Source organism: Euprymna scolopes, chromosome 41, assembly GCF_053919585.1.
Source record: "Euprymna scolopes isolate OS-2025 chromosome 41, ASM5391958v1, whole genome shotgun sequence".
Taxonomy (NCBI): domain Eukaryota; kingdom Metazoa; phylum Mollusca; class Cephalopoda; order Sepiida; family Sepiolidae; genus Euprymna; species Euprymna scolopes.
In genome coordinates this window covers 15,951,441-15,969,193 of record NC_136522.1, presented here as the reverse complement: position 1 = coordinate 15,969,193, position 17,753 = coordinate 15,951,441, and the positions used below count along the sequence as shown (strand labels likewise).

Below are 17,753 nucleotides of genomic sequence, written 5' to 3'. Positions count from 1 at the left end.
AAAACAGATGTTAACCGGATGTGATGCTGTTTGAGTGAATTTAATTTCTTTCTTTATTTCTTTCTTTCTCTTTCCCTCACTTTGTCTTGCCTTTCCTTGTCTTTCTTTTCCCATCTTATGACAGTTTTCTCTGAAAATTAAATGTTAATTTTTGTCATGGAGACTTGAAAACATTCATGAAGGTAGTAAGGGAGCTAGATGAATTTTATTTTATCAAAGACTGACTTCCTGTCTCTTTCCTTTCACATACACACTCGAAGTGTGCAGAAGAGTAAACTTTGATAGCATGACCACATTGAAAGAACGAATGAGTTTTTTGGTTAGTAGATGTAGAACAGTTGAGGTAGCAGGTCCAGTTCATAGGAAAACATGGGAAGAAATGGACCTGAGAAAGACGGGTAAAGAAAGAGTGCATGCCAACATTTAAAGCAGGGGTTAAATAGATGATGACCTACTTTTAAATGAGGAAGTTTCCATTTAAAATATGGGAGAAATGAACTTTAGAGAAAGAGGGATACATAAAAACCTGGACAGAGATAGTTTTTGAAGTCTTTAAAAAAGACTTCAAAATGTTCATGATGGGTGTTGGATGATTTTTGTTTCATCAAAAACTGACTTCCTGTCTCCTTCCTCCTCACATGTACACTCTGTGTCTTTCTCTTTATTGATGTCTTGGAAAAAAAAAAATTTCATACATGCTCAAATGATGCACACGCACACATAAACACAAAATTAACATAATACCTTATAGAGAAATTTTGAATACATGACCCATGTAGATGTTGACCTGCATCAGAAACTCACTTATTGTTATTGCCTTTCTCTTTTTTATTTTATCTTTTCTTTCTTTTAATGTGGTGTGAATCTTCTGCTTTTTAACAAAATTACGCTTTTTTTTTAATTTTTTGTTAATCCAGAAAAGGTGGATTTCTGTCTAAATCAGTAGCTGTGAAATCTCAGCTTTTTATTCAAAATCCACTTTTTTTTTCTTTTTTTTTTATCAGAAAAATCTAATTTTTTTCAAGTCGCTAGGACCTTACCTCCTTATATTTTTGTTGTGATCTTTATTTCTTTCTTCCATCTTTTTCTCTTTTCTGTCTTCATCTTGCCTTGCCTTCCTTTTCCATTTCATGGCAGTTCTCTCTGGAAACTGAAAATGTTAATTTTTCTTTTGCCACAAAGACAAAGACTTCAAAACGATTCATGATGCGGGTAAGGGTTTGGAATGACTGTTGTTGCATCAAAGACTGACTTCCTGTCTCCTTTCCCATTCACAAACAGTGTCTTTCTCTTAATTGGTATATAGGAAAAAAATTGTTTAATTGCTCTCTTAATACGCACTCAAATGATGTACACACATACACACTGAAGTAGTCCATTAATACAATTCCTTATAGAGAAACTTTAAATGCATGACCCATGTAGATGTTGACCTGCATCAGAAATTTGTTATTGCCTTTTTTTATTTACTTATTTAGCTTTTATTTGTTTCTTTGTCAATGCAGTTGGATGGATGATGAAATGTTATCGACAATCACTCCAAAACTCCTCGGACAAAAACCGAACACATACACATTCACCAAACAATTAGCAGAATATTTGTTGTGTAAGGAAGGTTCCGATCTGCCCATAGCAATTGTCCGCCCATCCATTGTTGGAGCAGCTTGGAAGGAACCTCTGCCCGTAAGTAATTGAACTTTTATTTATTTTCTTTTTTTAATCTTTAAAATTTAAGCTTTAAAATGATGACTTTATAGGTTTTCGTGTATGCTGAAAACGAATATCACATTTAAAGTATAAGTAGTTTTCTGGATGTTAAGACATTTTTTTTTTCTACAAAGTGCTACGTTGTCATCGTTTACAATATTTTTTGTTTATTGAATTGTAAGGTGAAAGTACATAATAGTTACAAAAACACCCTCTCCTTCCCATGGTAAGAATGGCTTTCTAAATAACGTTATTTCAGCACTGTAACATAGATGCACAAGTACCAAAACATTTATTCTGGCAGAGTGCATCATCTGTAGTGACTCTTGGAAGGCACGCAGCAATCTTGGGCAAAAATAAACTGGCAGTGGTCACTGAAATTCATTAAGTAATATATTGAAAAAGACAATGTTTTAATATCCGGAGAAACTAATTTTCTGTCCCAGATTTAAATGTGATATTCATTTTCAGCATACCCGAAAACCTTTAAAAGTCGTTATTTTAAAGGTGGTTGTTAAGGTGGAAAGAAAATTTTTTTAAAATACCCCCCCCTTTTTTTTTTTTTTTTTGTTAGATGAGGATTAATAATTTGGATTATTTGGACTACTGTTCTCATAACGTTTTTGTGGTTTACTTTAGCAACAAAGAAACGTAATTTTGTTATTTGTCACCTTTTACCTTTGTTCTCTGTCAAGTAAATATTACATAACGCCTCAACGTAGTATGTATCGCCTTACTCCAAACGAACTGCCCTGTTCTTCAAGTAGCTTGCTTTTATGCAGCCCAAGATCATCTAATTTGCATACGAATGGCGAGAATTTGCGTTAATTTGTGTGATGTATTCTTTACTATACAGCATAATCACGTTGACATACCGGTTCCTGCTGGATCACCGAAGTTAAGCAACGTTGAGCCTGGTCAGTAGTAAATGGGTGACCATTTGGGACTTTCAGGTGCTGTATGTGCTCTCCGCTTATCTCGGCATTGTTTCCAGTCGTCCTGGTCTTCTCCTTGCCACTGGACCCAAACAGTGTTGATTCAGGAGAGGTGTGGTTAGGGATTGCACAAGCCTTGCCTCACAATTACAGGCACAACTGCCCCTACAGGGGTATCTATTGTCTTTCGAGAGGCGTCGGTCGATTCTTTACTTGAGACAACATGAAGAAAGCAGACGAGGATGAATAAGAAAATTACATTCCTTTTTTGCGGACTGTTGTCCTCATCTTCATAGTTGTTGTTTCACCACATTTTGGCAAACTCCTTCTCTGGCCTTCTTCAGAACCCGTGGTGCAGTGAGTCTTTACTGTTCCAGGTGCGCATTATCTGAAGATAGATTTCAATCCTTCACAAGCAGGTAAGAGGATTAATTGGCCAAAACGTGGTGAGACAATAACTGTAGAAGGCAGTAATTACTGGGCATAAGTTATGAGACTAGGTATGAACCCCTACCTCCATCCTCACTGTAAGTTAAATAGTAAGGTAGACAAGATTCTTTAACTTTAGTAAGAACAACTATCCTTGGAAAAGGAAAACTCGTAAATAATACCAGAAATGAAGTAGGTCTCTTACATGCTTGGACCTGCTATAATATATATATATTCCAAGTAAATTTATGTCCACAAGGTATAATCTAATGATTATATAAAAGAGTGCTCAATAATGAATAGAGCTGTATATTTTGTGTAAAATTTTTCATTTATACAGGCATTTTTAGCTGCACATTTGTAGACCTGTTTCAGTTCTAGATGAAAACACTTTCTTTTGGTCCCTCGACAAAGGAGGGATTCGTTCATCTGTCTGTCTGTTCACACTTTTCTCAATAACCACACCTTGGATTTTTAAAACCTAGGAGTCATTTGTAAAAGTAAAACTTCCCCGAAATCATTCCTCTGTTCGTTTGTTTGCACTTTTCTAAATAACCACACCTTGGATTTTTTTTTTTTTTTTTTTTTTGCACTAACATTAGTTATGGTGAAAGTATTTTTCTTTTCTCATGGAGGGGACTCTGCATGCTCGGCTTTTTTTTTAAATCCTAGAAAGGCAGATTTATGCTTAAATTGCTAGGGCTTCCCATAGATGTCATAATTAAGCCAAAGAAAAAAGTTTCTTTCCATGAACAATGTCCGAAAATAAGTTTTGTTTCTTTGAATCTAATGATACTTTTGTTGATAAAATTGACGCTTTGCATTTATAAATACTTTGATGATGTCGGCAGAAATTTTAGTCCACAATTGTTTTCGGAGTGACACTATTCTGGATGTTGACGGTTCAATCCTCGGTGTATGCAATACTGAGAATAAATTTGTGAACTACTTAAGACACCTACCCAGTCGTGGCTGGTGGAACAAGAGCATACTAACCCCGTGGATTAAATGAAGGGTTCTGTTTGAAATTTTGTACAGATTCCATAGTTCGGCAAGATATACTTGAACAAAGTCCGAGATTACATTTGTTGCAAAACAAATAATAATAATAATAATAATAATACAAATATGATTCTGATATCACATGACATTATGGAATACAAATGTTTTTAAAGGTGATGACAAAAAATCATTTATAAAAGGCAAAATGTGTGTGTGCATTTTTTGTATGTCCGGCAAAGACTTTTTTCCGGGGGGGGGGGGGTGTCTTTGTGGAGTTGTTACTTTTTAGAACTTTTTATATACCGTCTAGATCGTAATATCTATGATTTACGAACGCGCATCGCGTCTAGATTTATTTACATCGACTTTTACAAAATAAAGCTTTGGTCAATGTGGGGGGGGAACAAACCCCTTATATCAGACAATTGCTATTCAAATTAGACAATACCCTTTTTATGGGGAGCTGGTCCCCCCCCCCCCTTCCCAACATCTTGAGGAAACAAAACCAGCCAAAGTTGGGTAAACAAATTCAAAAAGATCTGCCTTGCAGTAAGTTAACTGCAGGATTTCTATTTGAGCGCATTAAATTCACGCACCTTTCAATTCAGTTTTTAATCCTAAAATAAATTCAAACGTTTTTCTGTTACTCTCCCTTGCTAGCTTAGCGGGTAACGTGTCAGGTTTTTTTCACTTTATTTTCCACTTTCGATTTAAGGCTTCTGGTTCGATCCTACCTACCTACCAAAACTTTTTTTAATGTTTTTTTTTATTTTGTCATATTTATTTTAATCCATCCCCCCCCACACACACACACACCTCCAAACACCCACACAATGCCAGGCACCCCCGCTAGTGATAAAATATAACTTAAATTTCATTTTTATAAAAAAAATAATGAATAAATAAAATGTTGATGAATTATAATCAAAATAATATTCTTATAGTACTTTGACATGCATCTGACTGGCATCCAAATTGCTTCACAACTAATTTGTAATAGCCAGTTCTGGTTGTTAGTCAAAAATAATCTGCATATGAGCTCTTTTATCTGCATGTACAATACTACGTAACCATTTTTTCATTAACATTTTTTATATTAAGTATGTCATTTCATTTGAAATATCTCAGCAACCAACCATGATTTCTAGGCAACCAACCATGAATTCTAGGCAGCCAACTGTGATTTCTAAGCAACAACTATGTTATCTTTTTTAGAAGTAATAAATGCTTATCACTTCTAAGAGGTCTACTCCTACATTTGTTTCTCTGATAAAAAAAATAACTTAGATGTATGTATTTGATTTGTGCATTTAACAATGAAAAGGCGAGTTTTAACTTGAGTTCAACAAACTAGTGATTGACCGACAATGCCGACCTCATATATATACTAGCAAAAGTACCCATCGTTGACTGGATTCAAAAACAGCCTACAGAAAATGGACTCTGATTTTATGAAAGTATGATAGGTTATGAAAAGGAAGGGTTGTACAAATAGCTTTGAATTTGGGGGTATCAAAACCAAAGCAAAATATGATGAAAGTAAAAATAAAATAGATAAACCTCATAATTTATTATACCACACTGAAACACTTATCACAATATTCTGTGGATCTATATTAAAAAAAAACCTTGTTAAACTTTGTGATATGTTTCCATTTTATGGAGGTCAGGCCCAAACGAACACCCCATAATTTTATTATATCATATTTCTTCAAACTGAAACATAATTATCAAAGTATACTTACGCAGATAGATATGAAAAGTCTTTATTAAAGTTTATGCCAATTTCCATTCTATGGAGGCCAGGCACGAACGCAGAACCCACCATTTTATTATACCATCCCTATTTAAGTTAAAACATACGTATCAAGTATTATGTACATCTATATCAAAAACACTTGTAAACGTTTTTTTTTTTTTTTTAATTTTTTATTTCCATACTTTGTGGACCAGGCGTGTACGCAGACCCCATAATTTTAATGAATCATCATTATGCCAGATCTAACATACCCATTCTTGTGTCTCGATACATCTATCATTAGATGTAATCAGTTTTCTATAATAGTCCCCCATATAGAAGCCTATTTGTGACCAGACACACACACAGACGTTCAGCTTTATATTATAGATATATTATTCATTCGAGTATAATATAACCCTCTCTCTTCTTCTCGTCCGAGGGCCGGGCCGGGCCGCATCCGTCGCTATCCTGGTTCACTGGAGCATACTTGTGATGTACTTCTGACCGTGTTCGTCGCTCCCAGCTCACAGGACCATAGATGCAACCCAGCAGGGCTACATTCTTATTTGTCTAGTGGTAGACCCCTCAAGGGTGACCAGACTCTCACTGGTCACTGGAAAATATCTTCTGCTGCTCAGGGCACACAAAATGTGCATGACCCTAAGTCCATGTGGCAACATCGTCGATTTTGGTCGTCACTCTGGCTTCGTGCTGGATCCAGTCTATCTCTTTCATCATCTGGCGTCAGGGCATACCTGAAATAAACTGCATCTTCATCTCAGGCTGGCAAATCGAGAACAAGGAAAAACTCTGGGACATTTTTATATAACGAAACAAAATAATTATTCATAAATCGTTTTACACTTGTTTAAAAGTCGAGTTCTTGATTCAAGCTTCATGATGCAGGTTGCATACTTAAGTTCCACTAATCAATTTCCCAGCTAAAAACAAGAGCTTTTCAACTTAGCTCTTATGAGGGTTCGCCCCACCCCCACCCCCACCTCAGCCGGGGGTGAGAGTGATGTGTACGTCTCGTTGCCAGTCAGTAAAAAACACTCTGGACTCTGACTCCAAAAAGTCCATCATTTTTATCAAATCAGAAATTCCTCCCTCTGCCTTTTTGGAGTTATTCTTCTCTTTTCCATTATCTTATTCTTTTCCTTCTCTCGTGAACTCATTATTTTATTCTTTTCATTTTCTCTTTCTTTTCTCTCTTCTTCGTCTTTCATGACCATATCTCTCCCTAGGTTCAATTTATTTATCTGTCCAACCAACCCATCACTGGCTTGTGATCTGGCAGTTAAACACAACAGATGGGCTCAACGACAACACCTCCCAGACACCAAAACAGACCTTTTGAACCCAAGTCATTGTACCTTTCAACAAAACATTGTTTCTTTAATAATTTGAATTGTTGTTCTAACCTAAACCATAAAACGACCCTGTATTACTTTTTCGGCCAACTCTAGAATCTCATTATCATATTTATTTATTTATTTCCCATCGAAATATTCACTATTTCTTCTCTCATTGAAATATTTACTCTTTTCTGTGGACAGGAATCTCATAAACATCTATTTTTCCTCTCCCATCTTCTCTTCATCTATTTGAAAAGCAAGATCATCTGGTGTTGCCAGGGATCTCGTCATACGAGGATAAAAAGTTACATTTGGTCGCTACAAACAGTCATCTGTTTCAGTCAATGAGACTTCATCAGGCAACCCTGAACCATTCGATGCCATAGAAAAAAAAGCCTTTTTCTATGCCGTCGAATGGTTCAGGGTCGCCTGACGAAGTCTCATTGACTGAAACAGATGACTTTTTCTAGTTACTAAATGTAACTGTTTACCCTCGAATAAATGAAAAAATATTTTGCTCTTGTTATCGAGCACTATCTAACAACCTCATATTCATTAGATCCTATTTTTGTAACCTCTCAAACCTGAATTATATATACACTGCATATCAAATTATTAACGAGTTTACATTTTTTTTAAATATTTAAGGAACAAGTGAATAAAAATCCATGAGACTTTCAGAAAGTGCTTACGATACTATTCAGCTCTCTAGTCAGAAAATAAAAGTATTTAAAGTAGTATTCGTAAAACTACGGCAGAATACAGGAACATCTGGTGATTTCAGTGTGTCAAGTTATTAACGAGGTGGAGAAAATACACAATTTACCCATAACTTGTTTATTGAAATAATTTTCAAACATTAAATAAACTAGGAAAAATGCTTAGAACACAATAACTTCATAGCAGTTTCTATGTTGACATAATTAGTAGGGGGTATGTGATCCTTTTTTATGAATGACTTGTAAAAAACGTTGGTCCACAGAATTAGTCAAATTTGTGATTTCGTCAACAGTTATGCCTTGCAATACCTCTTGGAGAGCATCCCACAACTCATCTTTGCTCTTAAATTGGCATCCACTTACATAGAGGAGTCGCTTCATGATACTCCAAAGGTTCTCAATTGGGTTCAAATCTGGTGAATTTGCAAGCCACTCCACCTTCCATAGTCCAGAGAATCCCAGTTGTTGCAAATACTCTTTGCCATCATTATCCTGAATAAATGCAGGACAATGCTCCCTCGCATGCAGCAAACAAAAGCAAAGAGTATTTGCATAATGGTTCTTCTGAACGTCAACCTTTGCTTCTTCAACCATGGTTCAAAGTGCTCCTTAAGAAATGCTATGTAAACATTTGACCTCATTTTTACACCCTCTGGGACTCTCCATGGCCAACTAAATTACCTTCGATAATCCCTGCCCAAATCATTATCCCACCACCACCTTATTGACGCCTTTAACGCTGATGACGATGTCGTTCAACTAGGACCCATCCCTTGCTCCAGCCATCTGGGCCATCAAGAGTAACACGCACTTCGTCTATGAACAAAACTTTAGAAAAATCCGTTTTCATGTTGTCCTCTGTCCATTTCAATCGGTTTTGTATGTGATGTTGCTTTAATGGAGGCTTTGTCACAGGCTTAACAGACTTTGCCACTTCTTTCAGAAGGCAACAACGGGTACTTTTTGAGACATTCTTCAATCTAGCTTGATCAAAAACTTTGCGACTTGTCTGTCCAGGGTTCTTAACAACTTCACGTTTAATTTGGAGTAGAGAACGGCGTAAAACAACTAGACTTACCTTTATCAGCTCTCTTACGTACCTTTGTAGGTTCCTTGACAAAGTTCTTCAGTTTGATGGTATCTTGCTATCATTTTTAATATTTTGAGGGTAGTTTTACCTTTTGCTAGCTGTTCTGTAATAGTACTCTTTTCAGAACTACTCAAACCACCTTTACGACCCATTTTTATTGACAAAACAAACTGCCTTGTTAATAATGTGACACACCTCAAATATTGTGAATTCGGCAATATTATTACTATTACAATGGCAAGTTGTTTACATTGTGCGGGACAGTACGAAAATTTCACAGTACACACAGCTTAGCATTGCGAACGTTTCCAAAGCTTTTGGTACACAATTACCGGTAAGTTTCTGAAACTGATAAAAAAATGTTATTTCATTAATAATTTGACACGCAGTGTATATAATCCAGATAAGTATGGTCCATAGGATATAATCCAATGTTTATATAAAAGAAAGTGCTCAAAAATGAATAGAGTTGTATATTTAGTGTAAAATTTTAGTATACAAACATTTTTGACTTCCCATTTGTAGACATGTTTCAGTTCTAGATGAAAACAGAAAACATTTTCTTACCCTGCTGTTTAAAATAGTTGCAAAAAAAATTTGCATAAAGTTTTATACCATATATATTAATACCTCAATATCTAAAATCTAAAAAGGAAATGTAAGTATTCATATTAATAGTTATAGATTAGATAGACTTTCATAAAAATGCTCAATATTTAAGATAGAGCATCAATATATGAGAGGAGTTAAAATTATGCAAATCATGATTTACAAACATTTATTGTTCATAAAACAAGGAATACAAGGTAAACTGAACTATTTCTTTATTCTATGGAGTTTCAAAAAATTTGTCTTTATCAGAAAGCCATCAATGTTCTATAAAATATTTTTTTCTGAAGAAAAAAAAAAGCACAATTTTTTTAAACTCCATGGAATAAGAAAATAATTTACTTTATCTTGTATTCCTTATGAACAATAAAAGTTTGTAAATCATATATATATATATATATATATATATATAATTAGACTACCCATGACTGACCCGTTGGGTCAGTATATCATATTAGCTATGAAATTAATGTATGAGCGTGACACTTGTGACGTAAAGAAAATAGTTTTTTGCGACATAACAGAAACATTTCTATGAAAGTATATAAAAATGAAAAAAGAATATATAGATTTGTATGAGTTGTTCTGCTTACAATTGTTTATTTTTGAAAAAAATACAGCTGTTAAATTATAAGTGGTTGGCCATACTTATAGGTAAATGTGAACTGAACAGATACCATAATTCTTAGTTAAATTCAAATTTTGATATATCTTTTAATTTAAACGCGAGAAAAAAAAAGGGCGCTGAAAATGTACACAGTAAAACAATACATTTTATTGTCGCATTGAATATTTATTTGTAACGCAAATTAAAAAAACATTTTCGGGGTTATTTATTTATGTTGGTAGAGTAGAAGAAAATGTATGAATGCTTTTAAGATAGGTGTATTCAAAAAAATGGAGAATAAATTTTAAAAAAAAAAGGAAGGCAGTGGGTAAATCGGCGTTGTAAAATGTTCTTATGGTTGTCAACGGGTTAAAGTAGATTTATTTGTAAGAAAATTGCGTTAAAATAACTTAAACGTAATATGGAACTGAACGATGTAAAAAAAATGCAGAAAGTATTAACAATTGTTTATTTGGATAATTTAAACGCAAAAAAAAACCCAAAACAACTGGGACGTTGAAAACATATGCAGTAAAACAATACGTTTTATTGTCGCGTTGATTGTTTATGTACACATGTGCAACCGGAAGTTGTAAACCGGATGTTGGGTTATAACACCTGTTACAAGGTCATTTGAGTTTTATAATTATATAGATTTCTGTAGAAATATAATATATACCAATCCTTATTTAAAAAGCTCAATGTAATTACAGAGCAATATAGTATATATCTACAGAGGTTTTCACTGTGTCGCATCTTTTCAGTGCTGCTAGACTAGCACCCATTCCAAACCAGGGTTCGAACCTGAAACCATCTAGTTGATAGTAGGCAATTCTACTCTCTGGCCCACAAATGATATCAAATACTTATTTATATAAAAATTTGATTGCTGCTTTTAGTGTTTGATTTGTTTGTTTATTTACAGAAAAAAAAATAGCATCACATTACGTTAAACAAGCAGCAGGTGAAATCACTGTATGCCAGTGCTCTCCCGGGGGGGGGGGGGGGGGGTCTTAAATAGACAGTTTTGCGGTATTACAGCTCTTTATGTTGTATATTGGTTTATATTGGAGGAGATAATATATTAAAACGTGTCATGTGTTATCTAGTGGATGTAAGATATTGTTCTTTTAACAGACAGATAATAAACGTATAAATCGTGTGTATGTTGTTAGCCAGAGGACATGATATTGACGTGTAAACCGAGTCATGTTGTATCAGACTTATCACATGGGATATTTTTACAGTTGTCTCAAATGGTTTTCACAGGATCTGCAGTTTCTACATTTTCTATTCTTACAGCATGCTCCTAGCTGTCTGTCCACCCTTGTCTAGACGTCTGTCTGCTCTGGTGGTCAATCCTCAACTCTCTGAATCTCTCCCAAACTAACTACATCACGTGTTCTCTTACGTCACCTAATTACGTGTCTCATACCAATCTAATCCACCTAGTTATTTGTTTGTTCAAAACCCCAAAATAATGTTTACATATATTTTCTATTTTCACATTCTTTTTGCGATTCACATGTCAATCATTTCTTTCGCAATTTAATTGTTTATTCTTCTAATCATAATAACTGATCCAGCGAGCATCCGTCGCTCAAATCAATTAACAAGAATAGAATAACAATAATAATAATGTTTTGACCATTGCTCCCGCTTGCCACAGTTAACAGATACTACGCTATGATCACAGCCTAAGGGGTCATAACATTACATTTAGTATGGCTGGAGGGGGACAACTGATTAAATGAGTGAGAATGAGATAGATACAAAGAGAGAGCAAAACAAGTTTGAAATACATTGGAACACTTGATGGAAATGGTTAAAGATAAAAATGTATCGGCATTAGTTGCCTGGTGGAGAGAGAGGTAAAGATATTAAGTTTGGTTGATAGATCGTTAAATAATCAAACATTATGATATCAGAAATGCCAGGTTAGTCTGTGTGATATATATTAATTTATTTTTATTCTAATTTTTATTAGTTGTTGTTTTTCATCTTTTATTGGTTGGTTGTTTATTCACAACGTTTCGGCCAACTATTCCTCTGGCCTTCGTCAGGTGGTAACCCCGACGGATAGGAACTTCGAATCTCCTAACTGCATTCTCAGCAATCACCTGACGAAGGCCAGAGGAATAGTTGGCCGAAACGTTGTGAATAAACAAACAACCAATAAAAGATGAAAAACAACAACTAATAAAGATGAGAATAATAGTCCGAAATAAAAATAAATTAATATATATAATGCTCATCTCAAAAATGAATTCCAATTAAGGAATAATATATATATCTGTGTGCGATATGTTGCAATAAATTACATATTATCATCACAATTGTTTGCTTTTCATTTTTATCACGGGTTTTAGAGGCTTTTTAAAAACCGGTACTGTTCAAACTGATTCGTTTTTGTTTTTTTAATTTTTAATTTTCTAATTAAATTTTTTTTTTTTTTTTTTTTTTTTTTTTTACATTAAAAATGATTCAGCTTATTTGCATGTTAGTGTCATTTCGAGCAGAACATTTCAATATTACAACTATATTTTTGCTGTTGTGGTGCGCGTGTATATTTTTAAAAATAATTTCAACATTAATTATTTTCAAGATGAAAAAAAATTGTAAGATTTTTATTTGACATTGAAATGATTCCATTTATTTATGTGTTGGTGTCTTTTCGAGCAGATCACTTGGATAAAAACATGTTTTGTTGTATTTGTTTTTTTAAACTGTCCTTGCTTCAAATAATTTTTTCTTGTTTTAAACAAAGTGGATGGATGAATACAGTTACGTTTTTTTTCTTTTTTTAAGATGGTGGGTGTGTGTGAAAATAGTTTCAACCTGCTAAAATTATTTTGAGAAAAGAATTAAATCGAATTACAATTTATTGTTGCCAACAATATTCTGCAACAATCCACCAAATGAACTGACCAATCATAAGCAAATATTTATGCCATTTATTATATAAAAAACAATTGTTTGTGTGTGTATGTTCAGCTAAAACTACAAAACAAGCACCCACAAAGTTGGTATATTCTTAATAAGTGTTGTCCTGGATGAATAATATCTAAAATTTGAAGAAAAAAAATTTTTTTTTTTAATTCTTTGCCCCAAAACTTGCACAGATTTTGCGAAAGTCGATTTTCCGGACATTTTATTTATTAAAATGCAGTATCTGACTTTTTGTTTAATCAAGGAATTACTTTTATCGAGTTAAAACTGACGTGCTATCCCCGTGAATTGAATAAAGATTATCAAGTTCGGCAAAGTGCACCTAAAAGAGGTGAGAGGTCACATTGTTTGAATGAATTAATGCCTCTGTTCAGTCTCGAAAGACAAAGGATACCCCCTGTAGGGCCAACTGCACGTGTAATTGTGAGGCAAGGGTTGTGCAATCCCTAACCACACCTCTCCTGACTTGGCACTGCTTAAGCTCAGTGGCATGGGGAAGTTCTGGATGACTGGAAACAATGCTGAGATAAGCAGTGAGCATATACAGCACCTGAAAATGGTCACCCATTTGGTATTGGCCAGGCTCATTGTTGCTTAACTTTGGTGATCTGATGGGAACTGGTGTGTCAAATGTGATTATACTGTATATATATTGTTCGAAACATTGTGGAAATAATACTCAAGATGAGCACAGTATTCTGAATAATAAACAGGATTGTAAGTTCGGTATAATATGACACGTTATTGAATACAATGTTTTTAAGTTTGCTGAAGACAAAATAGTAAAAAAAATATGACTTAAATTTGATTTTTATAAAAATACTAGGGGGGAGGGTACCTGGCGTTGCCTGGGTGTTTAGAGGTGTTTGTGTCTGGTTTAAAATTAAAAAAAAAAGTTTTGGTAGGTAAGTATGAAGGATCGAACCCAAACCCTTGAGGCAAAGTTGGAAATTAAAGTGTGAAAAAAAACGTGTGACGTTAACCACTGGGCGACCACGAAATACTAACGGAAACGCGTTTGAATTTATTTAACTATTTAGAATTGGCAGGTGCACGTTTTAATGACTTAATGAGATCAACTTTGACTGCGGGGCAGTTTTTATTTACTGCGGGAACATTTTTTTTTTTTTTTTTTTTTTTTTTACCCAAGATGGGGGGGGGGCAGCTTCCCATAACAAGGGGATTGTCCAAATTGAATAGCAATTGTCTGATATAAGGAGAAACTCCACATTGATCAAAGCTGATTGCTTTTGGACGTTCCCGGCGATCGCACCGGGAACGATGTCTTAAGCTCCGTTTCGCTTTTATTATTATACGAAAAAGCTTAATGCACATGTGGTGATCGAAAATTGTTGAATATTTATCTTTTTCAAAATCAGGCAAATTAAATAGACAGGCGACCACGGTTGTTAACTCGTAGATATTATCATTTAGGCGCGATATTAAAAGTTCTAAGAAGTTGTGAGGTGACCGATCAGTTCTCAGAAAAAAGCCTTTCTGGGACACACACACAAACATTTTTGCTTTTATAATTATAGATGAGCGAAGATAAATTATAAATTAAAATGACAATAATATTATGTTCATTTCACATGGTCTAACTTGCATCCAAATTGCTTTACAACCAATTTGTCATAACCAATTGCAGTTATAATAATTATGGTCATTTAACATTACCCGACTCGACCCAAATCTAAATCATTTGCCGACCAATTTGTCGTAATCAACTGTGGTTATTGGTCAATGATGACCTGTGTATGACATCTTCTATCCTTATGAGTAATGCTGGGTGACCTTTCTACCATTGACTGTTTTATTTTTTGTTATAAATTGTCATTCCATTTTAAATGACCTCAAGACTGAATAGAATGTTTTCTAGGCAGCAAAGAATCTTATCTTTTTATTAGTAACTAAAGTGTAATTGTTGAACTCGGGTAATCTTTCTGTAGAATGTGAGAGTTTGTTCGAATGTAACCCTTTATTTGATCCAGGTGGGTAGTATGGTCTCGTTCTATCAGCGTTTTACTTATCAAGGCCCGGAAGCCACTCAGGGATAAGGGTTATTGCAAGTACAGTACGTTAGTGTGGAGATTTAATGAAGTGTTTACTAAAGGGGGCGGTTCATTAGGAATTTGTTAACGTTGGACTTGAAGACATCCAGGTTGCAGTCAGGTGGGAAGCAGGCAGACGGAACAGAGTTCCACAGGTGTGCAGTTCTAAGAAAGAAGCTTTGTTCATGGAATTTACGTTTTGATTTAGGCACAGATAGAGTGGGGAAAATTTTTGACAGTGGATTCAGCTAGACGGATGTTTTTCGTGAAAGATTGGCGAGGGGGGACCAGAGATTGGAGTTCAGACAAGCACCTGCCATGGAAATAACGATAAAACAAGGATAGGCTCGCAACGTCTCTTCTGTGGGAGAGAGGTTGCAGGGTAGAGAAAAGGGCATCCCCCACTAAGCCACAAAGTCTATTTTGTACTCTGTCAAGGCAGGATAGGCTGTTTTTAGCAGCTCTTGCCCAGATATGGCAACAGTATTCCATCCTTGGACGTACTTGGCTTTTATATAGATAGAGAATTGCATCAGTAGTGAGATATCTTCTGGAGCGGTAGAAGGATCCCACCATCTTTCCAGCGACCTTGGCAACAGACTTGATGTACGTGTTCCATTTCAGATCAGGAGTAAAGGTCAAACCCAGAAGCTTGTCAAAACATGGGGCTTCTCCTAGACGAGAGCCATCCATTTCAATTGATGCCAGATGGGGATCAGAGCGTTGATGATGTAAAGATAGGAATTTGGTTTTAGATGCATTAAAGGTAACCAGCCACGTCTTCCCCCACTGAACCACACGCTTGAGATCAGAGGAGAGAGAATCAGAGAGAACTCTGTCATTTACAGCCTTTGATGTGTTGCTGTAGATGGTCGTGTCATCAGCATAGATGTCAACAAATGATTTAAGTATGTGTTTAGGGAGATCATTGATGTAGATCAGGAAGAGAGTTGGGCCCAGGATTGACCCTTGAGGGACTCCAGCATTAATACTGCAGGCCTCTGATTTTTGTCCATTGACCACTACTCTTATGAACCTATTGGAGAGAAATGATTTAATGATTGAGAAAACATTTCCAGTTATACCGTAGCTGGAAATCTTGTGAAGTAGGCCCTTATGCCATACCTTGTCAAAGGCCTTTAATATGTCAAGGGCAATTGCTCTAGAAAGGAAACCTTTGTAAAGAGATTCACTAATCCTGTGGGATATGACCGTCAGCACATCTGCGGTAGATCTTGCAGAGCGGAAACCATATTGTGTGTCACTAAGAAGGTTATTCCTGCTGAGGTGGTTGACTATTTCTCTATTTAATATGGATTTCAGCAACTTACTCATAACACACAGGAGACTTATTGGTCTGTACTGAGAGGGAGATGACTTATCACCTGAATTCTTAAATACAGGGCATACTGATGAGGTTTTCCAGGGAGTCGGAAAGCACTTCTTCTTAAGGCAACTCTTAAACAGTTTCGTAAGTATGGTAGCAAGTTCTAGTTGAAGCTTTTTTAACACTATAATTGGATGCCTTTGTAGCGAGAGGTTAAATCACATTCTAGACTTCAAAAGCGAAAAAGAATGCATAAAATATTTTAGCCAAAATACACAGGCGTTTGATCTACGATGGCCGGAATCATAGTGGTACAGTAGCCGGAGGGGTGGGGATTTCACACCCGCAATTGGCAAAACTATGAGCCAAGGTTGATCTGTGAGTTTTGACAAGTTGAAAAAAAAAGTCGGGTTGTTTTTGATCTAAGAGAAAAACACGCAGTGACTCGGCATTATGGTTTAGAACAAAGGATAGGAAAAAATGAATTGTCCGAAATTTCAAAACAATAAGATAACGTATCGAGAATTGTCATTTGGTGAATCAGGTCGACCGAAAATGTAAGTTATGAAATATTTTTGCTCAGATGGGAAAATGTGTTGTCCGATAAGTTCAAAGCGACAAATGCATTCTTGGTCTTTTGACGTAAACAAAATGTCTGATATAAGGGAATGGCCGACAACCAGAACTTAATTCAAAGATAAACTAAAATTCCTTTGAATTATCAAAGCGAAAAGTGAGATCAATAGATAATTTTAAAACAAATAAAATCGCGTGATTTGCTTTAAGTCAAAGGAAAAATAATTTTCCTGGATATGAAAAAATTCCATTAGTAAGCCAGGGAGGAGTTAATTAATACAACGTGTAAGTTGGGCGTTGATTAAGGGAGGAGTCAATCCAATTTTGGAAATGGACCAATGAAAAAGGGCCCTGTCGAAGTATAATCAACCAATGAGAAAATGCCCCGTCGAATTATAATCAAGCAATTTGATTGGTCGATTACGAACATGGGTGTCGTCATCATTCCATAATTGTATTATAAAAGAAATGAAAAATCAAAGATTAAGTCAGAGTAAGAAGAACAGAAAAGAAGAAGAGAGAGTCCGGAATCAGAGTCAAAGTCGAGTTGTTCGTCTCGGCAGAATCACCTCTCTCTCTCTCACCCTCGCTTGTTGCCTGATAACTCAACGCTTATAACGTGTCGATTACTTAACGAGAATTACGCAAAGTTC

At 35.3% G+C, this 17,753-nt stretch overlaps 1 protein-coding gene across 1 annotated transcript in view; it reads left to right on the top strand.

The window, feature by feature from the left end:
• Positions 1-17,753, top strand: part of LOC145266362 (fatty acyl-CoA reductase 1-like) — a 255,321-nt gene that overhangs the window by 183,049 nt on the left and 54,519 nt on the right. The window contains exon 6 of the mRNA XM_080121985.1: positions 1,506-1,683. Within this exon, the coding sequence (XP_079978111.1) occupies positions 1,506-1,683 (178 nt within the window). The remainder of the gene's footprint in view (positions 1-1,505; positions 1,684-17,753) is intronic.